Raw genomic sequence first — 24329 nt, 5'->3', positions numbered from 1 at the left:
GTTGTTCCCTGATACAAGCATCGTAAAAGCGTTCCATTTGGCTATTACCATCTTACATTTTTGCTATCAACTGAATATTTACATCCCCCTTCCTCTCCAAATTCATATATTTAAACCTATTCTCACCAATGTGATAGTATTTGGGAGAAGACTTTGGGAGGTGATTAGTGCCCTTTATAAAAGAGACCCCAGAAATCTCTCCTGGCCTTTCCAGCATGTGAGGACACAGACAGAGGACTGTTCAGGAGCCAGGAAGCAGGCCCTCAGCAGACGCTGAGTCTACCAGCACCATGAGCTTAGACTGCCCAGTCTCCACAACAGGGAGAAATTACCCGGTCTATGACATTCTGTTACAGCGTCCCAAATGGACGACGACAACCTATCCTTCCTAACTCCTAACAATCTATCCCTCTGACTCTGCTGTCATTGATGTGACTTCAAGAAATTTAATTTTTAAAAATAATCATTGTAGAATGATATCCTATGTACAGGAATATATCAGCATAATAGTATTTTTTCTTAGAAATAATGCATTTATTATTTTCAGGTACAGAAGGTCGTCTTAACACATAAAATGTAAAACCCATAAAGGAAAAGAGTGATTCATTTTTTTCACATAAAAATCTAAAACTTCTTTAGTAAAACAGTGACTATTCTATGCCCTCTTACATAAAACCTTATAAAATAGGTATGATTACTGTCCCTTTTTACAGGTGAGGCAATTAGGTATTAGAAACAGTAATTTAGGGCTCATATGGCCCTTGACTTGGTGAAGCCAGGATTTAAATGCGCAAGTCAGACTCTGAACTCCATGCTTTTAAGAAAACCTACATTGTAGGTAGTCCCCTTGTATTAGAAAAAGCTTCATAAAGCTATGAGATAAGAAATTGACTTGGAGAAAATACATTAAGTATATATTTATGCACGTAAATATGCATTTCTGTAAATTAATAAGGTCAACCCAATAGAAAAACAGGTGAGGCGCAGAGGCAGACGACTCACAGAGGAGACACTTTGAATGTCCAATGAACAAATGAACGCCCAGCCCTCCAGCAATCAGGAGAGTACAAATCAAAGTAACAGATGCCATTCATTGCCATTAGTTTGACAATTCAAAAGATTGATTTTTCCCCCCCGCCAAGTCTTGATGAGGGTAATTAAAAACACATTTTTACCCCGCTGTGCGGATGTGGTAGTGCAAATTGACAGAGGCTTCCTTTAGGGCAAGCTAGCGGTCGTTGCAACATCCGGGTAGCCTCCCATCCAGCAATCACACTCCTCAGCATCCTCCCCAGACCCAGCAGTAGGTTCTAAAAAAATGCACGTGCACTGATATTCATTACCCCATTGTAATGGGAAAAATTAACACTAGGCAGAATGACTTCGATTTTCAAGGAACATTAGTGAAAAAAGTTGGAAAATGTGTAGGCTTGATTTACACACACACACACCTCAAAGCAAAACTATATATGTCTATATATGGTTGTAAATGCACAGAAGGTTACACACATACCCGGGAAGGGAAAGAATCTAAAAGGATTCTAGCATTTTCTGCCATAAAGATGATTCTTAAAATTCCTATCACAAAAGAAACCTGCCTGTTTCCCACAAGTATTACAATTTAATTTCTCACAAAATCCATAAAGGTTTTTGTTGGCTCCCTTCCACCTTTTTTCTTTTCTACTTACAGAACTTTGCTCTTTATCCAGGTCTTCTTACAACCCTGATAAATGTCAAAGTCTTCAGCATGTCTGCCTATAATGTTTGGTTTTCCTTCTTTACCCATCTTTAATAGGCCCCATACAAATATTTTCCCCATAGCCACAGCGTCTCCTTTTCCCCTTGCTCAAGAACCTGATGATTATGGAGTTACGAGCTCTAAATAAGTTCTCTGAAAATTTGGGTGATTGCAACATTGCCTAAGTTTTGGCCATTTGCTCTGCTAATAAGGATGGAAATTAAACATGCTGAGAGAGACTTCCTCCTGTAAAGAGGAAGCAATGCTATTCGTGCTTCCGATGCTTGCTTGCAGGGATTGCCTTTGGTAATTATAATGACTCTTCAGACACAACATAATATTCTTCAAGCAAGGCGGAGAGAAAGGGCTAGGTCCTATGTCACACAGCTAGATGGCGACAGAGCTGCCTCAGCCTAAGCGCATTTCATTCTACCTTGTTACCTTTAATTTCTTTACTCCCCTCTAGATGGCAGTAAATCTAGTTCAGGTTTCTTCAGATCTTTCCTCTTTTCCACTTCTAGACTATAAATTCTTCCCTTAGCTTCTACTTCCTATTTGTAAAATTGGTGTAATGAGTACATCCTCTCTGGATTGTGAGAATGCAAACGAGATCATCCCACATCGTCTGTGTGTGTGTGTGTGTGTGTGTGTTACCATTATTGCACAATTTTAAGATTACCCAACAGTTTAGAAAACCCCAGACTTAGAGTCTCAGTTGCTTTGCTTTTTCGGTGGGTGATTGCTTGTTTAATTCACCAAACAAGTTTCTCAACATTTAACTTCCTTTATTATGATAGAGGATTTTTAAGGTTGGGGTCCCATTGGGGCTTCTCATTACTACTGCTTCAGTTGGCCCAAAATTTATATAAGATTCAGTTGTCACCTTCAATCCCCAGATCAAAGGAGGGCTAAGGACTTTGGGGCCCTAATCTTCCATGCAACAACACCCTTAAAGCAACTGACCCGGCTTCTCACCTGGGCTTCCTTCCTGTGAGCCGCAGATAGAAGTCGTAGATGATGGCAGGGGCCCGGTGGCTGACAGCATTCCAGTACTGGCTTGTGATGGTATTGGTTGTGAAGTCTGCGTTTGGCCTCCTAAAAGCTCTCTCTAATGGGACTTTTTCAAAGGTTGCCAAGACCTGGAATCCTGGGGAAAAAATAGAGTACTGAGTCTCAGAGCATATATGCCCACGGTAGTGGAGGGCATTTGCAATAGGTTAAAATGATAAAGCCTAGTGATTGCTGTGTAGAGTCAAGAATCAATCTCTGAGAACAATATTAAGATATTTATGCCAGGCAAGAGGTCACCTACAAAATCAAATAACGAGAAAGGGTTACAAATTGGGTCCTTTTCCTGAAATCTTTATCTAAAACAACTTCTTGGGGAAATAGTTTCAATCAATACAGTGAAGTATTGTTCAGAAAAACTTAAATCCATCATTCGGTTCCCAGGTTATCTAGTCTATTCTGAAAGTCCCAAGACAGAGCCTGAGGACCTTATTTCCTAGGTAGGATCATTAGTTGTGGAACCATCAGGAAAGTTTCTTCATATTTTACTTAAACCTTTAAAGAGGTTACTTAAAGCTTCATAAATGTTTAAGTGAAAAGAGAGTATCAAGGCGGAATTCTCTTGTGCTGGTTCACTTTAGATACCAGTCTTTTACTTCTTTGGTATTTCTGCTTCTCTGGGAATATGCCAGACTCCATTGTCCATCCACTCTTGTTTCCAGATTTTTTTCACAATATTTTTTATATTATTATGTAGATAAAACCTAGATAAAAGTTAACAAACTTTTTTTTTTTTAAAGATTTTATTTATTCGACAGAGAGAGAGACCGCCAGCGAGAGAGGGAACACAAGCAGGGGGAGTGGGAGAGGAAGAAGCAGGCTCCCAGCAGAGGAGCCTGATGTGGGGCTCGATCCCATCACGCCGGGATTATGCCCTGAGCCGAAGGCAGACGCTTAACCGCTGTGCCACCCAGGCGCCCAAAAAGTTAACAAACTTTTAATGTACATTTGTAAAATAATTCTTTTCAAAAGACATTAATTCCAATACAATATTGATTTTATCTATGTAATATTTTCAAAGAATATACCTAAATTCATTATTCAATTATGATGAAAATATCAGTTACTATGGGAATATGATTATTGTCCTCCTTAAAGTGTATTACTTGGAAATTATATAAAATATATATACCTTATACAGAAGAGATACTCAAGAAACATCTGACCCAGGAATCTGGACTCTTTCCTCCCAGAAGGATTCATATTCCCTTTTAGGAATCACTTCTGGAACGGGTACTGCACATCCAGCAGGGTCAGAGACCTGTCTTCTATTTCTGTTTGAGCTACCACCCCTCCATACGAATTTGAATAGATCTTTTACTCTCTCGGGGCCTCATATATAAAATAAAGCAAGGCCACCAGATTATTTTTAAGATTACTTTCAACTATGACATCGTATAATTTGATAAACAGATAAGAGGTTTCAGCATGGAAGAAGACTTTCGAATTTCAGAAATGGAATTTACATGTAGTATCTTTATTGAAGAGCTTAACATATGTTGTTTGCTTCTATTAATGCCTCTTTTTATGAGTGATACATTAATCCTGTTACTGAGGTAGAGGAGATTTATTTTTATTTCCAAATGTTTTCAGAATTATTTAGATAGATGATCTAAGTAACTGGATATATGATCTAAAAGAACTTTGATGGTAGTGGATCACTTCATTTTTACTGAAGTAACAACTTTACAAATAGAGCAGCATAGCAGAGTGCTCCGAAATGAAAATCAGATTCTAACCAAATTAAGTGCATGTGATTTTTTTCTATATCTAGTACCTAAATAAAACTAGATGATCTAAAAGTTTCAGATATTTGCAGAAAATCAACTCCTAAATTGACAAAGGAGTACAAGATTGGTTAGCTAATTTTCAATTACATGCAGGATTAATTACTTCCATTCAACAACATACTTTCGAGGTTACACTTACAGCTCACTGTATAAATCGATGAAGAGTATTACTGACTCAATAACCTAAATCTACTCTGTTATTGAAGATCTCACAGTGTCAGTGATGTAGCCAGGGGACAAAGGACGTGGGTGTGGGAGCAGCCCCCACCTTAGCACGAGGGGCATTTCCTCACTGACATTACTTAGAACTGCTGACTTTTACTTGGTTTTATCTATTTTTAAAATCTTTATAGCCAAAGGACCCCTTATTGCTTACAGTCATGCACATTATTCCCACTAACCCTCTTTCTTTGATGTTCCACAGTGCATTCTAGTTAACTCTTATGCATTTATAATTACTAATTATTTTATCTTTTACTTATTTTTTGTCTTTTTCTCCCATTAGACTCTAAGCTCCAAGACACATTTTGTCACATTTTTGCCCTGTGGTAGACGCTAATACTGAGTGGGCAGATGCTAACGGTTATGTAGTTACCTCTCTACAGGCACTTACCCATTTTGCCCCAATTACAAGGATTGAGGTTACCAGATGTACAGTGGTAGATTAATGTTGACTTAGGTCTGGAAAATGAAATAAAAATTAAATAAATACAACAAAATGGAGGACGAATGAAAGAAAGATACGGAAAAACAACATGTCGGCAAGGATGTTTCAATAATTCCCATAACTATCTTTTTGTTCCTTCTCTGGGTAAAAATGCAAAACGGAAGAAGGCGAGGAAAGTGTGTGTGTTTGTGCATGTGGGTATGAAAGAGATCTCAAATAAGCTGATGTATTTAGGGAGCAAGTGGAGGTACCATGACAATGAGAACGTAGATCATATTGCTAACTTTTGGACATGTTTATTGGGCAAAATATAGGTTATGTTTTCTTCTAAGTCCAGTTGAGCCCTGCTGTATTGGAAAACATCTAAATGGCTGACTTCAAATAAGAAAAATTTAATTCTGTTTGCCATTTACTATCAGAGTCAAATATACAAACAACCTTTTTTGTGTGTGTGTGAATTAGGAAATAGCACCCCCCCCCCGTGGTGATTTGAACTTTTGGTCTATATCAGGAAATGAGCAGTTGTATAAAATATAAAAAATGCCCTTATTTCACCCACTTTTATCTCCTTTGCCTTAAAAAAGGGAGGTTTATTTTAGATTACTGAATAGAAAGAAAAGCTTTTTAGGGTTATCAAGAATTTTATGCTTAAATGATTTAAAGAGTTTGTTACTATATACAAAATACGAAGCAGTGTTTACAAAACGCCTCCATGCACACATGACAACATATTCGGAACTACGTAAAATATTGAGACCAGTCCTTTCTGACATTAGGGGTCTTCTACAATCAAATGCATATATTTTGAAACTAAACCTAACATATTCACCCTCCTCCTCACCAAATCTTTGAAAGCCGGCTTCCGCATGCGCACCTGTGAACTGCGGTGTACCATCCCACAGCCAAAGTGAGATTGACGACTGTATCAACGGGAATTAAATCTGCCACAGCCATCGGAGTAGCTCTTATGGACCGAAGAAACCCTTTCCCAGCCTGCACAGGAAAAAGAACATTAAATACTGAACCAAGTTTTAAGTAACACCTGGGGCTAATGCTAATGCTGTAATAATAGTTCATACTGCCTCACTGCTTACTAGGTTATCGGGCTAAGGTTGACCTCTCTCAGCCTACCCAACCCCCCCAGCCAAGTCCATCTCAAATGCCAACATTTCCAGAGGTCCTCAGGTTCCTTTGGGGAGTGGAGTTCTTCAAATTGGTGGGAGGTTAATATGTTTAATTAACAAACGCCAAGAATAGTTTTCACATTTAAAAATTGATTCATAAGGTATCTTAAGAACTAAGGTTTCCTAAATTTCCTGTTAATATTAGTTCACCATTTTATTTATTTATTTATTTATTTATTTATTTATTTATTTATTTGAGAGAGGGAGGGGGAGAGAGAGAGAGAGGAACAAAGAACGAGCAGGGAGGAGAGGCAGAGGGAGAAAAGCAGGCTCCCTGCTCAGGGGTTCGATCTCAGGACCTCAGGATCATGACCTAAGCCAAAGGCAGACACTTAACTGAGCCACCCAGGCGTCAATTTACCATTTCTTAAGTGATGTCATTTTCTGCTAGTTCTCACTAACTTAGAAAAAACAGTAGATCGTAAAAGTTTAAGGAACATTTTTAAAAATTAGTAAAATTCTACCATTTTACAAACAATCTTTTATTACTTAGGAAAAGGCCACCAGTTTTTGTTAAGTATCTTCATTTACTTTACAGATGTTATATAAATGTAAGAATTGGGAATTATTCACATTAATAAATAAGTCATACCAACAAATTAGTAGGTTAGTAGTCATATTTACTGATTTTATGAAATTACTGATACCCTGCATATTTCCAGCATTCATTTGCAGTGGTTAGCCCTTTCCTATGTCCCTATGTCCCTAATTTCTACTTTCTTGTGATTGATTCCTCTTCCTTTGTATGTAAGAAACCAGTCTGAAAAAATTTTAGAAAATCTGCATCCATGTGCCACTGTGTAAATAATATAATAAAACTCACTCTGGGATCATGTTAAAATAATTATGTTCCAAGTTACCAAATGTTCACCGCAGCTAAGCTTTAAAAACGAAAGAGCTGAAGGCAGGTAGAGAACAAAAAGAGAGGGGCTGCTAGAAAGAAATCAGAAAGAATTTCGCTGCCACTGTCTTTGACAAGTCATCATAATTCACTCTTAGGTTTGTATGTGAGTTCACGTGGGACCTCGTTCTGAGAGGAACAGAAGCAGTCTGAAGCATGGCATTTCTAATAAGATTTAAACTCAGGGAGAGAACTGAATTCCCATCCGCTGTCCTGAAGAGCAGAGAGGCGGTTCCGGTCCTGTAGTGCTTCAGCGGCACCGTGAATGGGGTCTCGCCTCCCGTCGGCTGGATCGGCCCTCACGGCGGGGACATGCCTACAGACGGCTGCGGACCAAGAGGCACCGCTGACTCTTCTCCTTGTCTGGGGCAGGAGTACTGGTGAGAAGTGTTTTCTATATCCACTAGTTTTTATATGCGACAAATTTGTTCTCATTGGTGGTATCTGTCGAGAACTAGTGATTGATATATTTTTATGATACATAAGATTTCTACCCACACACATCAACTCTTGAATGTGTCTTATAATCAAGAATCGAATAATCGTTGAGAACGTGATTTTTGTTGCATCCCCAATTTGCTGTACTAATTCAAGTGATTAATAAATAGCGAAAAGGAGGAAACACTCCCATCTTGTGGTAATCAGAGGGAAATGCAGACATGGTCCTTGATGCTCAGATTTTCCAAAAATAAAACTCCTCAATAGTAACTGATGATATCCCAGAACCTCTGTTCTCCTCATAGTAAAATCTACACATAATTAAAGTAGTTCATCCTGCCTCTATTTCCCAATCAGCAAAATAGAGATTAAGTGGCTTCAGTAGTAGTTACTAAAGTAACATTTATGGCTTTGGATCAACGAAGCTAAACCAACACTACACATCTTATTACCATGCCTCTGCTACGCTTCAAGGAGTTACTGCTCCATTATTATACCTACCGCAATAATGAGCCCACTAGGTCCGTTTAAGTTATCAACCCAGCCCTAAAAGAAAAAACATCTCTATTAGTTGCACATGTCAGAAAATCGTAATACATTCACAACGTCTGCAGTCTGATCTTAGTAAGTTTCAACCCGGAGCCCTGAGACCCCAGCCGAGGGAACGGTCTGTCCACTATATCTAAGATCACAAAGATCAGTGACAAAGCTCTGGATATTTCTGCACTTGTGCAAGAACGACAATTCTGCCAGCACCTTTTTTCATAGGAGGAGTCATGGGAGTTTCAAGTTGCTTTATGACATCTTAGAGATTAAATTGAACCTTGTCTTAATACCATAACTTGCTAACCAATTCATTAACCATCACTCTCCTTCACCTCAGACCTGATTTTAACTCTCCAGGGGAACACTACATATCAAACACGATTTGTAGGAAGGATCCATTCCTGGAAAATCTGAAAAGTCATAGCACCCATACTCTATTTGTATCAGCTTGCTCAGAGATGTTTGGGGAAGACCGTGTTCTGGAACAGTTGGAGGAAAACGTCTTCTTGAATTTGTCTTTTAAGCCCTAAGCAAGTCAGCTGACCTTATCATGTCTGTTTCTTTATCTGTAAAAGTCAAAATGGGTGTGTAAATAGGAAAGGAGGGAGACAAGAGATGGGGGGCTTAACGTTTGTTCTCCTGGGGACCAGGCGCTACGCAAAGCACTCCTCGTACACGGTCTCATTTGGTTGGCTCTCCAAAGTGGGTCCAGTGAGGAGACTGCTCAAGAGGCCGCATGGCAGTAAGTCATAGAGCGCAAACGCTCTCGGCCCTAGCGCTTCACAGAATAGCTTCAAAAAAGGTGGCCTAATTCAGCGTACTTTCAAATGGATATAGCCGTATACAGATGCAAAACTTAATTATTCCTAAACTGAGAACCTTCTGTGAACGTTGTGATTCTTATTTACCCTGACAGTCGTAATACTACATATTTAAACTGTAGTGGGGAAGCCAAGAACTAAAACTATGCCCGATGGGAACTTTCAGACTAGGGTTAACGAGAAGTGAATTTAAGATTGCCCAACTCTAGGACAGGCAGTGTAACCCTTCAGAAGAGCTTCAGGCTGGATAAATCTGGAACCAAACGTGGAATTTTGTCCTAATAGAAGGGGTTCATATTTGATTTGCTGCACTCAGCTATACATTCTGAGAAGAGAGAGACACAGAGACAGAGAGAGAGGGAAAAAAAAAAATAAAGGACCTCAGAAAGTAAATGGGCAAGAAGGACACCGGTTTGGAAGCAAAGCAAGGAATCTAGGCGAGCGGGCTTACTGGGAAAGGCTCCTGCCACGTCGCTCCCACGATGGAGGGCCTTATGATGGCAATGTTCATGTTCCCACTCTCCTGGTGCACCACCATCTCTCCCAAGGCCTTGGTGTACGTGTAAGTATTGGGCCGATCCCCGATCAGCTTGGGTGTGATCTCATCAATAATAGCATCGTCTAACCACCTAAGGATAGTCAGAGTCAAAAAGAATTTTAGTAACATATGTTAGACAATAGGAAAAAACAAAAAAAAAGAAAGAAAAGAAAGAAAAAAGAACAAAACAAACTAAAACAAAACACAATCAAACAAAATTTTCCCTTTCTCCCTTGAATTCTGGAATCCAGAACAGTCACAGGATACCAAGGCTGAGTGGGCATCTGTCCAAATCCCACGCACTGAATGAGCTCTTGGCTCAGCACCGCCGGGCCCGGTCTTACCAGTTGAGTCGACTTCCTCCCACCTAGATTGATAAATTCAACAGCCACGCAATCTACTGCTTTATTACACATGAACTCTAATTATCCTCAATTATTTCTTCTCCAGCTGACTCACGATGTGCACCCCTGAGGACATCTGTGGGTGCCAGCCGTGCCCCGTAGCATGCCACGTGCGGTGTTCGTGGAGCTCAAAGACTCTCACCCCACGTGTTTCAGGGGTGTTGCCAGTGTTGCCCAATTCACACCTAGCACACCAATTTCGCACCTTTAGCTTTTCACTTTTAAAATTCCGTTCAGTGCCTCAACAAACAAAAGCAACGACATTTGGCAGACTTACAACCTGTTCCAGCAAATCTATGAAATGCATTTTGAAGCTATATTTACAGTCTATGGTAATAGCTTGGTAATTATTTCCAGAGATTGCCCACGAATTCTGAGGCTCTCTAGTAGCTATTAATAGTCTGTCGAGAGGAGTGATTGTAGTCCTCTGAAGCAGCTTTAATAGTGATTGCTGAACACCTCTACTTACAAAAAGACATGTATCACGAGTAACGGAGTTACCATGACACCCGCCTAATCTCTTTTTAAAAGATGTCAGCACCCTGTTGATAATCCCAAAGTCTATCTGCACTTCTCGAAGAAAGCAATAAAATCATTGTCCAGGAAATATTTAGTGTTTCTCTTAACTGGCAGATCTATTTGGTTAACCATTTGTTATAATATAGTTTTTTAAAAATTAGGCTACCTAAATATGTTAGTGTGATTTTTCTAATCGATGTGCTGGGTACATTTACTCCTCCCTTAAAGGACGGAGCTCACACTATTCTGATTGTAGACAAATCTTGGCTCTTACTGCTTTGCTCCCATGACAAATTATTGAACATTTACGATGTGCTTATGCCGATAACCCTTCAGAAACACAGCTCTCAATTTTAATAACGCTCATTTGACGTTGGAGTGGGACGTGAGCTCTGTCTACAATGTTTTGGTCTTCCTTGCTTTGCTGCTATTAGTGCTGAGTATTTTCAAGATACTCAAATGCCTTTTGATTTAAATTGAATAGGGAAAGGTCGAGAAGTTCCTAGAACAAAAGCAACTCCCAATACTTAGAAAAATGGAAGATTTTCTAATTATATGGCCACCTGAGGTTAGGGATAAAGCGTGTGGGATAATGCAGGCACTTCTCCATTTTATGATGATGTTACCTTTACCTCATCTTATTTGATGGTCGACTGTGGATTAACTAACCTAAGACCATTTTCTTTCACCTGCAAACACACACAGATTACAAAAACTGGGTCAGGAGAAATACAGCTTGATTTCAAAAAGGCTGTAAAGAAACACATTCTAAGAACACATCAGAACGTAGCCCTGCGCTAAGATGATACGTCACGTGGCGGGGACCAGCTCTTGTCACTGATGTTGGTGAGCACGGAAAGGGTAACACTTAGAGGCTTTACCAAGCCCGGTGAGTTAGCTTATGCTAGACAATGTTGGCTTTGAGGCGTCTGGGCGGCTCCGTTGGTTGCGCATCTGACGCTTGGTTTCGACTCAGGTCATGAGCTCAGGGTCGGGAGATGAGCCCCAGGTCGGGATCCACAGTCAGCAGGGAGTCTGCTTGAGATTCTCTCTCCCTCTCCCCCCAGCTCATGCTCACACACTCTCTCTAAAATAAATAAATCTTTTGATAAAAAAAAGAAAATGCTGGTTTCATAGGTTTCTAAGAACACAACTACAAAAGAAGTTGCAGTGCTCTGTAAATGGCTCGCCTCTCCTACTTGTGGCTCTGCCTGTATTCCACAGAATTATCTTCTCGATTCCTCAGTTTTTATTGGTGAAAACTGGCGATCATTATAGCTGTTCCAATTTTCAGGTTATCATGAGAACAAACAGGCATATTCACAACTGCACTTAAAGCTCTTTGATAAAGCAAAATGAGCCAATAAACCGAAGGCATTTTTATGTTTGGTAAAACCACCAACGGGCATGTATCTACAAAAGCAGTAGTTGGCTTTAAAATATCTTTTCTGACGTAGGCAAACAGCCCCTGGCCCATCTCATCCAGCCACTTCCTGGGTTCAAAGAGGACGTTGGTGTAAGAAGCACACACATGCGATGGTTAAGTGATACTCTTCTGGGGACCTACAACCAGTTCATGCTCTTCTTTACCAAAGTCTGATTTGCTGCTGTCTGTTCTCAATTTGTTGTTAAAATAGTAAATAAGTTGGCATGGAAAAAAAGACACTCTATAAATAAAAGTACATTCTATAAATTTATAGATTTATAAATTTAAATAAAAATATATTCTATAAACTTATTCTATACATAAAAGTTAATTCTAAAATTAACCAAATGCTCTTCAGGTTACCTGAGATGTTTTGAACCCAGAGGTCCCAGATTCTAAACTTCTACTTACATTGCTTCAAGAGAGGCAAAAAGTTAGTGAAGATTTTGGAAAGCAATGTACACGCAATTTCCTGTAAATGTTACTGTCTTTTTTTGGGGGGGGGGGGCTGAAACTTACTGAATCGACCTCCTAATAGCATTCATAATTTAGGTATTTACTAAAGGAAATGGCAAGAGTAATAGGTCTTTCCTCCTAGTTTTCTTAGGTGACAAGCGGGGCAAGACGAGCGGCGTATCGGGTGACGCTTTCTGCGGAGTAAGTACTGGACACGTGGCCTCGTGGCATGTTTGCTCTCTCCTTCTCCCAGCTCAGTTACGTTCTTCCCTTGATTCTTGCAGCGACCACGCGGCAGGTTCCTGTGTCAGTTCCCGCATGTTATGAGTCCCAGAGAGCGGGGGTTATGCTGCTTCTCTCCGTGTCCAAGTCACCTTCTGCGCCCCGTCACCTGCTGCCTTATTCGGTCCGTGAGGACTCTCCCGCACACAGTCTGGACTGGCCAGTTTGTGCTCTGAATAACGTTTTGGGAAGCGGAGATGGCCACCGGCAGGAGAGCCCGGGGGAACTCAGGGCGAGGTGGGGTTGGAGGGAGACTGTGGGGAAGGAAGGGAGGGAGGGGATGTGTTTGTAGAGAATGAAGCAAAATTGGAAGTGAGAATATCCAGTTGGCTGTGACGACAAGTGTTGAGAAGCTGAAAGGCTGCATGTTGCCCAATTTCAACGTGGCAGAGTTGGCTTCGGAGCAAATTTAAACTTTGTACGGGGGAGAAGGGTGTACCCGTGCCTAACGCTCGCGGTGAACTGGCCTCTGCACTTCCCTCTAGACTTCTACTGAGCACCTCTTCTGGTCTCCAATGGCCTGATAACGTGAAAATCATGCAGTCTGTCTAGGAAACAGTCTAACCTGGCTCTGACTTGTATGTAAAGCCTGGGAACAGTGAAAGTGCACAGAATTTTCAGGTTTCTTCTCAGCTGCTTGGATGTCATCTTAAGCCTATACAATCCACAAATACCAAAATGAGTGTTTTCCTTTCCCCCGGAAGAGATGCACTTTCTTAGTGTTAACAGTGTGCTCTTCACCAGGCGAGACTACTTTCCGACATCTGACCTCCTTTCCTATTTCTGCCACAGCTGCTGCCGTCAGTGTTTGAGCAAACACACCTTCACTTTTCCACATTGTGGACTAGTGGTGCTTCTAGACGCCAGGTAGCTCCAAGAGCCTGATTTTTAGTAGGTACAAATCTATCGGGAACTTTTCACCGATGAAAGCCTCTAGGAATGGAGGGGCCGAGCAAGGACAGTGGGGAGGCCAGGGCGCATCAGTGACTGGAAGATGAGTGACCCTCGTGTCAAAGGAGAGCCTTAAATGAAAACGCACTTTGAGGCCCTTTTCCCCAAACTCGCCTGCTCGTCAGTGAGACTTACGTGGGGCGATGACAAAAGTTCAGCTCCTTGGGTGCCATCTTAGAACCTCCAAATCAATCCTTAGGGGTGACAGCTTGATCACCTTGACTTTTCACCAGTGGAGTGGTGATTGTTACGCTCAGGTAAACAGGGGGATCAGCAGTTTGAGAGGACGCCACTCCACAAACGGTAGCCTTGAACCCATTGGGGTTCGCCCTCAGAAAGGCATTGCTTCTCGGAGTAAAACCTTCAGTAGACTTGAACTTTGAAGGACTTACATCCCTGGCATTAGAGATGGAATCTGATTGATTAGACAGGTGTGCGTAAGCCCAGGTGCAAAGCAGTTGCCACGTCCCATTGGTTTTTCTGTCCACGAACAGAGAGGTGTTTTTTTGTACCTGTTGCCACACCCCAGTTCTAGATCTCCACCCCATCACATGGCAGTCATGGCTGTCCCTGCTTCTCGAGACTGCCCATGTGGGTCCACCCCCCTTCCTCCTTGACCTTACTAAGGTTCCTAAAGCCCACTTTCATCCAAGTCCCTTTTTGATGAAAACAAAATGGAACCACCAACCAACCAACCAACCCAAACCACCCCCTACACACACATACTTGACCCTCCCGCTGTGGATCCCCATTGCCTGTAGAATTAAATACAGTCCTCCGCACGGTATTCAAAATCTCAGTATGGCCCCTGCCCATCTTCCCGGCTGCACCTGTAACAGCTTCCCTCCATGTAACACCCCTGCTGCCGACGTGGACAGACGGCCATATCCACACGTGCCCCCAGTTTTCCTGCTCCTGTGGCTGTGCCTAGCATGTGCCCTCGTCGCACCTCTCCACACCGCGCCTCCTGTCCCAAGTCCGTGTCCTGTGTGTGCCTGTCTCCACAGAGCCCCTAGACCACCACCAACTCAGTCTAACTTGATAGGTCCCCCTTCCTCTACACACTCCACATATAATGCTACCCTGTTCTACTTTGTGTTTTGTTGTGAGCTCCTTGAGAATACGGTCTGTATTTTAAGAAAACACCTTCTAATCTCTCACACTGCCAAGTATGCGGGAGTACCAAAAAGAGCCATGTGACCAGAATCATGTGGCCATGGAGAAAAAGGGGTCCCTGTAACTTATTAGCTGAGAGGCTTCTGAAGAGTTACTTAGCCTCTCGGAGCTTCTGTTCCTTTATTAGCGCAATAGTGATGATACATACTAGCAACCCTACAATATTATGGGAAGGAATGGAATGTCTGTGAAAGTGCCCTTACTCACAATAATTGCTCAGTGATGATTCATAGGTGTCCCTCCCTTCTTAATGCATATTTACTAGATTGATTTACTGCTAAATAAAGCAGTAAATATTTATGGATCCACTTTTCTAGTTTCTGACTCTAGTTATTTCAAGTCTTTATATAGGTGCAAAAATCCTTTTCTCCCGTCTCTCCTAAGAGGAGCTAACTTGGCCTGAAAAAGAGGGAAAGCAGCAATCTTTCCTGGTCAGTTATGTGCACTCTAAAAAGCATTCTACTTGAGTCGCTATTCTGGGAAACTGGAATTTCATTGGTAGTCACTCATCCGTTTACACACAGGAGTTTCTAGGGGTAAAAATCCCTAATTGCAGAAGCTAGAAATACGAAGACAGAGAGATGGGTAAGAATGGTGGCACCGATAAGAAGCATTAACTCCCAGTCGAAGCTATTATTATAATGTGGTTATACTAACATGCTCGAAGTTTATTCTGACACAATCAAATTTCATCTTTCAGCCACGGTTCAGGACCAGGGGAACTCTGGAAGTTTTCAGATACGGGCTGAAGAAAGGGAGCTGAGGCCTGGCAGTCTCGAGCTGTGGGAGGACGGAAGCAGGGTGGGCTGAGGGGATGGGGGAGGGCTGGTAGGTGTCAGTTTGGGTTCACAGGTCCAGTCTCTTTGTGAACAACACTGAGCGGTATCATTGGGCCTATGCAACTGAAAAAGGTCCTGGCAAAAAGTGCAAATCCTCTTTTATTTCCCAGAATGGGAACTCTCATTAAACCGGTTTTTGGGGAAAAGAAAGGTTTATTTTATTTTGTCACGATTGATCTTTTTTTTTTTTTAATTCTTTCCCCCCAGCTTTACTGAGGTATAATTGACAAAATGGTAAGATATCTAAAGTATACATTATGATGATTCAGTATACATATACAATGTGGAAGGACCCCACCTGCCCCTCCCCATCTAATTAGCACATTCACATGGGTGATTTTCTCGCGATCACAAAGCCCAGAGCACGGCCTCAAGATCCTCTTGTAGTCTAACACCTGGTTCCTTTCTAAAAAATGAGGACCCCTGGAATACCAAGAACAATGACAGCTCCTAGACCCCTGGAGGCCACCATTAATAAAAACTTTCAAGAGGAATAGAAACCTAAAAGTCTCAGAAATTCATTTTATTTTAACCACAGGTCAATTACAAAATAGAAATCAGAGAAAACATATTTTCTTAATTCAAAGTAACTAAATTTAGATGAATTGATAGTAATCAGAATAACTTTAGTGCTGTTTGTTAAACCTTCAGAAAATTCCATCTGTTACAGGGGTTGTCGAAACCGTCACAAACAATGGTGAGCTGATGAAGGGTTGCTAGGCTTTATTCAAAGCATGATGCCAGACTTAACATAGGTTTATTAGAAGTTTAAGAGGAAAAAATGGGCCATCGGAAATAGGGATAAGACGGGGCATCTAGGTATTTTACACATAGGGTTTCACATCCCCAACTACAACAAGCTTGCTCTGGAATTCTGCCGTCTATCCTCACGTTTGTCTAAGCCAACCTACCAACAAACCTCAGCCGGAACAGTGTGAACAACGGTCACCTCATTCCATCAACAACACTTCATTCATTCAGCGCGTATTCGAGTCCCTACCACGTGCTGGCGCTGAAAGCAAGAACGAGCAAGAGACATTCCCTTCCTTCGCCAAACTCATTGCCAATAGAGGACACAGACAAGCAACCGGATATTTCAAACAACCTGGGGAAGAGCAATGGTAAAGATGGGCACGGGCTCCTATGGGAGCACCAGGGAAGGCCGCTTCCGCCCAACGGCTTCCAGAGGAGAGCTCCGACGCCGGAGTAGGAATTCACCAGGGAAGCAGAGGGGGAGGTAGTTTCTAGAAACGGAACTGTCATAAGCCAGGGTAGAGAGGCCTGAGGGAGAGGACTAATGACTTCAGTGTGACTACAGCGCACACATAAAGGGGGGCTTGATGGACATGAGGCTGGAAAGGTGGTCCTGAATATAAAATTCTGCATTAATAAATTGTGGTTATGACATTTCCCTGTTTAAAACAAAAACAAAAACCTTGGTTCCTTAATTGCATGCAAAATGTATTCTGTTGAGAAAAAATTTATTTCATTTTTAGATCTGTTTGGCTGTATATTTTTCAAAATAATTACATTCCTTGGGGAGCAGTAAATGACAGACATGAGTTTTGTACAAATGCCAGCGACGGTTTGATCATAAATCGTGTGGCGCTCCCCTGCTTTCACCAGGGGATGCGGAGTGGGGAAGGATGGTAAGTGCTGAGCACCTGAAGAGAAATCAACTCCTCTTCTGGGAGGTGAGTTTATTCTTCTTGGAGATCAAGGGGTCCTGGATCTGGACTAGAGTCTGGACGCAGTTTGAGAGGGCGGAAGTGCTACAGAGGACCTGGAGAAGCCCCTCGCTGGGGGTGAACTGAATCTTCATCTCCTCTCTTCTCTGGCCAACCCTGCAAGACTTCGGAACTGCTCACCTGATGCTGTGATCTGTCAGGTGCTAGACGGGTCAGCAGTGGAGTGAGGCTTTGGAATCTCAGCAGCAGGGCCTGGAATCAGAGCGGGTCTGCCCCTTTCCTGAGCATAGCAAATATGTGAGCACCACGGTGACCACGAGACAGCTAACCAAACTAGGAGAGGGCAGCTAACCGAAAACAAATCGATGCCACCTGAAAACACGCTGAGGCTTTCCACACCCACTCTCTGTACCGACGTGGGGCACCAGAGCGTCTCTTCTCCAACTCTCCCGACAAGCTGCGCGCTCGGAAGGTTGCTTTGCATCACTTCAGCACATCAGCGCTTCCTAGCGACTTGAGGCGACCTCCAGGTCCTTTAGATGACTTTCATTCTTCTTTGTCCCGGATACTTGAAAATGACAGGTAAAAATATCTATTCTCAGAGCTGTAGGAGATAAAAATGTTTGCCCTGAAGGAAATGCACTCTTGATTTAGCTAAGCTGCATTTTAAGGAGTCTATCTTAAATAGAGATACAGTATTACGTGAAATTAAAATCTGACAAATTTCATGGTGAAGTAGTTTATTTTCTCTGCCTTAATACTTTTTTTGCAGTTTTTTTTTAAACACGATAAACTTGGTAAATTGAACAGAAGAATGAAGACGCAGAAAACAAAAACATACTTATTCTGAGACCAGGGCCACGTCCTAAGAGCAAAGTGGTTCCTGTTAGTAGGCAAGACGAGAAAGATGCTAGCCCGTTATTTTTCCTCCACAACAGGACAATGAGGAGAGTGTATCGCAACCTCCTAGACCAAGAGAGCCGCACGTTCTGCCAGACCTGGGAGGACTTCCGCTTACCTATGGGCTCTTCTTTCCTAACCTTTTGATTAACTGCTATGAAACCCTCCCGAGCACAACAACTGCTTATGTATAACTCAACTCACCATCACCACAGGATGGACACTATCAACAGCCCCATTTCACAAATGAAGGAACTGAGGCACAGAGAGGCCAAGGCACTCCTCAAGGCCGCACAGAGAGGGAGCTGCAGACGCCCGGCAGGTGTGACGCGGAAAGCGTTCTTCTCCACTTTCCCACCGGACCCTCGACTTCCGTCAGTGGCCATGCCCAGGTCAGGAGCAAGTGCGAAGCCACCTCCCTGGAAGGCAGTCCTGTGCACCTATTACCCCCTAAACGATTCCACAAAACTCTTCGGTGGCATTTTCCCATGCGTGTCCCCCGCTGTCCTCCCTCCCCACGGGGGGTGGGGCGGGGGGAGGCAAGAGCAGGGGCCGGGAGGGAAAGCTGGCGCCTTTGCGAAGCTGCTGCAGCGGGGGTGGGGGTCTCGCTTTGTTACCTCATCAATGAACGACTGCAAAGAATCAAACAGAACCACGATCTGCCCACCCCCTGACCCCCTCCTGTGACCCCACTTACTCCATGGAGTCGATGATTTGTTTCGGCTCCACCGGGCAGGGGTAGATGACTTCGTCGATGTGCGTCAGGTTACAATTGGAAAAGGCCGTAGAGATATGTATGAAGGCTTCGAGCTTTGGCATCTGACTGGCCATAAGCAGGAGCTGCTGGGTGGCCGTGACGTTAAGTTGCACGGCGTGTCTGCAGGAGGTGAAGCAGAAGGAAGCACAGTGAGGCAACTCGAAACCCCGCCTTGCTGGAACTTCACCTACTCCAATAACGGGCAGGACCATCCGATCTTTGTGGCTGCACCACAGGACCAGGAAGAAAGGCGTGGGTCATGGCTACACAGCTGCGTGATGCCTGGACCGTGTTCTATGGCGATGGTGCATTCTGCCACATAGATCCTATTCCCTGAAGCATTCTTCACATTGCACTTAGAGAGGGCTCGGTTCTAACACAGCTGGAAGGAAAAAAATCACGATCCTCTGAATGTACAAAGGGGCTTCTTCAGCAGCCATTCAAAATATAAAAATCCATAAATTGAGCATCTAATTCAAGAAGCGGCAAAATTCAAATGAATTGTAGGAGAGCAACAGTGGATGGCGAATGAGAAATAGAAATTTTTATTGCAAAGGTCCAGGTCAGACCTAAAAACCGATGTCAAAATCCTAAACTTCAGCTAATAGAACACCAAGTTATATAAGCACAATATGTGATGACAATGAAATGGTTCATTCTAGACATACATGGTTTATACAGTATCAGGAAGCCTATTACTCTAACTAAAAAAGACAATAAAAAAGAGAAAAACTAAATGATCCCCTATATGCATTTTGAAAAGATTTAAAATGACATTCAGTACCCATCTCTAATTTAATTTTAAAAAATTCGCTAAAAGAAGAATACATGATTAAAATATATCCCTTTCCCTTTGCTAGCCTGTATCATGTTTAATGGTGAAAAGTTAGGAGCACTGCTTCAAAGTCAGGGCCAGGAAGAATGCCTACAATCACTACTACTACTTAATACTGCTCTGAACTTCCACCCTGTAATTAGAGAGGAAAACAAAATGAATTAGCATATATAAAAGTTGCAAAGGCAGTCACGAAAATCCCTATCAGATTACATAATTGTATATCTGGGAAACAAACAAAAGAGCTAAAAAAAACCCACCCTGGGACAGGCTATGATTCATTCAGTAGAGTGTCCATTTATAAAAGTTATGTTAAAGGAAAAAGCTGGCACATATTCAAACCTGAGCATTTAAAAAAACATATCAAGAATAAATGAACAGACTATATAAAAAAATGATCAAACTTCATTAAGGGTTATAGAAAAATTGAATAAACAATATATTGTTCTTGGATAGGAAGAGCCAATGTTTTAAATATGTTAAGTTTTTCTGAATTAGTTGACATATTCATGGTAATCCCAATCAAATTCCCAACTTTTTAAGGAGTTGGAAAAATTATCTTAAGTTTAATCAAGATGGATAAGCAGATGAGAATAGTCAGGAAAATTCTGTAAAAAGAGAATGATGATGAGTGTATACTTGCCTAATAAAATAAAAATCACTGTAATGAAATAGTGTGGTGTTGGCAGAGAAAGCCTAAGTAACGGAACAAATAAAGAGTCCAACAATGGAAATTCAGTATATTATAAGAGCTTCATTTAAATAAAGAGTAAAAGCAAGTCATTTAATAAATGTTGCTTAAGAAGTGGCCATCTGTTAGAAAATTTTCCAAAGCTACTCTACATTCACACCCACATCACTTTCCTTTTTATAGAATTTTCCTATTTCTCTTTATAGGCAAATAAACTCTAAATGGGTCAAAGATTTAAAGGTGAAAATGAAGCAATAAAAATGGTAGAAGACATTATGAATAACTGCATAAAAAATACAAGTAGTTGAGGACAAATGACAAACAAAATATTCAGAGCCTTATAAAAGACAAAAAAATCAATATGCTAACTATTCTAACAAGTCTTAAAATTAACAAGAAAAACCGTGTTGGTAGAAAGCCGGCAAAGAGCGTGAACAGGCATGGCACAGATGAATAAAATGCCAGTCAGTGTTTCCACATCTTCAACTTTTCTGATTATCAATAAAGTCAAACTCAAAATATGCCGTGGCATTTCCATTGTATTGGCAACATTAAAAATACAGAATTATACTGTGGTCTGGCTGTGGGTGTCAGAAACGAGCATTCACGTGCACAGGGACAATGTGAGTCCATCCCACCTTTGTGGAAAACAATGAGGCATTATATGTCAAAATGTAAACCGTTTATAACCTGGGCACATCTGGTACATCTCTAACAATTTTACTTCTGGACATTTACCCAAAGTGAAGCACACGATGGTATAAAAAAATGCAAGCACAGAGATGTTCACTGAAGCGTTGTTTATAATTGTGAAAAAACAGAGCAATCCAAAAATCCCCACCAATACAGAACTGGTGGAGTATACTATATACATGTAATAATGGAATGTCATGCAGTCATTAGAAATTATAAAGAATATCTATTGACAATGAGAGATATCCAAAGATATACGTGAGCAAGTTGCTAAAAAATTATCAATATGATTCCATTTTTTGGTGAAGTTGAACATAAGTCTACTTTATTATGGATGTGTAAAGAAAAGTTGGAGTGGATGCTCTCCATAATATTAAATGGTAAGTTCTGGGTGGTAAGATTTTTATTTTTATTTATTTATTTTTTAAAGATTTTATTTATTTATTTGACAGAGATAGAGACAGCCAGCGAGAGAGGGAACACAAGCAGGGGGAGTGGGAGAGGAAGAAGCAGGCTCATAGAGGAAGAGCCCGACGTGGGGCTCGAGCCCACAACGCCGGGATCACGCTCTGAGCCGAAGGCAGACGCTCAACCGCGGTGCCACCCAGGCGCCCCGAGAGTATACCTTTTAAAAAAATGTTATTTAAATTCAATTTAGTTAACATATAGTGTATTATTAGTCTCAGGGGTAGAATTTAGTGATTCAGCATTTGCATATTATCTTTTTTAACAGAAACCACAAAGAAACTTACACACGTGTACACACATGTGTGCGTGCGCCCACACGCCGTGAGGGGGAAATGGGCACGTACCTCAGATGATCATCGAAGCGCACGGTGGCGGCACAGTGGAAGACAACGTTTGTACAGGAGAGAAGCTCCTGCATGTCCTCCTTGCTGATGGCGAAGTCATTCTGATTGAGATCCGCATAGACAGCTCTGATCTTCTCATGCACGTTTGGACAAACTTCTTTGACTTTTTCAAACAGCTAAAACAGAAACATAAATCAATATGCAGAGAGCGCCATCACCATCACGTTGCTCTTGTTTTTGCTGACTTGTCTCATCACAATTCTCAAAACCTGGTTTTATGCGTAATATCACTCCAAGAAGCCATTTACTCAAGAGCCATTTGGTCAGCTTAGTATAATTTCTGCTCCTCTTAATTTGATAAACATTCGAAAAAATCAGTTCTAATAACCAGTAAGGAGTATATTTTGAGCTTTTCCTGCAGAGTGAGGGAGTGACAGTGAGTTGTCCATATCCTGCCCCATCCTCTTTTCCCCGACAAGGCAGCTTCGTGTTTATACGTGGTGATTGTTTCCATTCTTGGCTGGGAAATACGGTTTTCAGTGCAAAATTATCAACCTTTACAAGCTACCAGCAAAATCACCAGCCTTTCCAAGGGAGGTCTCATGGGCACAAGTTCGAAACAACTTAGTTAACTGGCCCAGAGGAACAATAGGTCTTAGCAGTACAAACATGATTAGAAAATAACAAATTCGGCAAATTTGTAATGGGCAAAACAAATACAACTTTTATATAATCTCATTCCAATTTCGATGGCAGTTATTCTCTAGTAAGAGAATTACATGAGCTCATGTACTTTTTATGGGATTTTAATTGATTTCTTAATATTCTAATTTGTTTACAAAGGAAAAGGAACGAGCACTGGGGGTGTTAGCTTTTATTACCCTTGCTCTGATGGAACAGTCTCTACTTTCCCCTCCACATGCAAGTTCCTAGATCCAGTTGGTATTTTCCATTTTCTCAAAGAATATAATTTTAACAAAATGATCTTGGTTTCAACCTGTTCTGACGACAGGAAATTCTACTGCAGTATTGGCTGGGGCGTTTAGCAGTGAGGAAAAGTAAGGCTAAATGTTTAGAAAGGTTAGGCGCAGAGAAAATTAGTCTGTGGTTTTAATCATAGTAGAGTAGCCGAGCCCGTCCCCTTCACCCCTTCTGCCCCCGAAGAATGTTTGCATCTATTCCTTGATTCTGAGTAGCAGGCTTCTTCCCTCCATTGGAGAGCTACCCTGCGCTTTTTTATCGGGTAATAAAAAATTGATCTAACATTGTCAGAAAAATCATGTCTCATATTCTGGAATCAGGCAAGAGCATGTTCAGAGGCCCTTCTGGAAATTCAGTAAGGTGATCCGGGACAGAGGTCAAGTCCACATATTGGCCTGGTGAATTAATATACTTCCGCCTTTGGGCTACCATGTTTTCTGCACGGCAGGATCAGCCTTGCAGCAGCGTGGGACTTCAGTTCTGAAGAGTTTGGACGTGAGATCAATCTTCAAAGCTTTTTTGACATTTGCGACTGATGAGGTGGATACAGTGTCTGAGGGACATTCTCAACAAAGGTCATTCTGGCTCTTCCAGAAAGATATTTAACAGCTTTTGTAATGTGGATGAATCATAAGCATGCTAAAGATTGGTTTTCACTGTCAAATGGTTTCCATCGCGTAGTCCATGTTAATCATGTGACAAATTGGATATTTTGGGATAAATTTATCTAAAATTTGCACAACTTCCCCCCCTTTTAATAACTGGATTTGCAGGAGGTTCTGTTTTGAGTCTGCATGACAGATTTTATTCACAAGAAATTTATTTAGGGTTCTGTGGAGGCTTTGACTTTGGCCTGTGATGACTTCTGGCTGCATTAGAGTAATAAGTGGAAAATGACTTCAGTGTTCATCCTTCCAGCAAAGGAGTTCCTCACACATGATGTAAGCTACCATACAGATTTTCTTTTCCTTCGGTTTTTAAAAGGCAGAGAATCCTGCTATACCATATTGTACTTTAAGCCCACCTGTGCAAATGTGATAAATGGAGATAATTACCATTTCAGGAAATAGTGTTCTGATCTATATTCTATTTATTGATAACATTTTCCAGTGAGAGGGCATATCCGAGTGAACATCGTGTGATTGTTTTTTAAAGTCTAAATTTTCTAATCCAGATGGGATTTATTATGGTCAACTGAAATAAATCAGTGAATTGGCTAACGCAATTC

At 41.5% G+C, this 24329-nt stretch overlaps 1 protein-coding gene across 1 annotated transcript in view; it reads right to left on the bottom strand.

The window, feature by feature from the left end:
• The window catches only part of FAR2 (fatty acyl-CoA reductase 2), a 132945-nt gene that overhangs the window by 4858 nt on the left and 103758 nt on the right, over positions 1-24329 (bottom strand). Inside the window, exons 3-9 of the mRNA XM_045811759.2 lie at positions 22121-22296; positions 19030-19209; positions 9605-9782; positions 8288-8332; positions 6138-6256; positions 5210-5277; positions 2714-2885 (exon numbers count right to left, since the gene is read on the bottom strand). Of these exons, the coding sequence (XP_045667715.1) occupies positions 2714-2885; positions 5210-5277; positions 6138-6256; positions 8288-8332; positions 9605-9782; positions 19030-19209; positions 22121-22296 (938 nt within the window). The remainder of the gene's footprint in view (positions 1-2713; positions 2886-5209; positions 5278-6137; positions 6257-8287; positions 8333-9604; positions 9783-19029; positions 19210-22120; positions 22297-24329) is intronic.

The sequence above is a fragment of the Ursus americanus genome, chromosome 25, assembly GCF_024610735.1.
Source record: "Ursus americanus isolate L20-20 chromosome 25, mUrsAme1.1.p, whole genome shotgun sequence".
Classification (NCBI taxonomy): domain Eukaryota; kingdom Metazoa; phylum Chordata; class Mammalia; order Carnivora; family Ursidae; genus Ursus; species Ursus americanus.
Note: the sequence above shows the minus strand (reverse complement) of the source record. Positions and strands in the feature narration are given on the sequence as shown.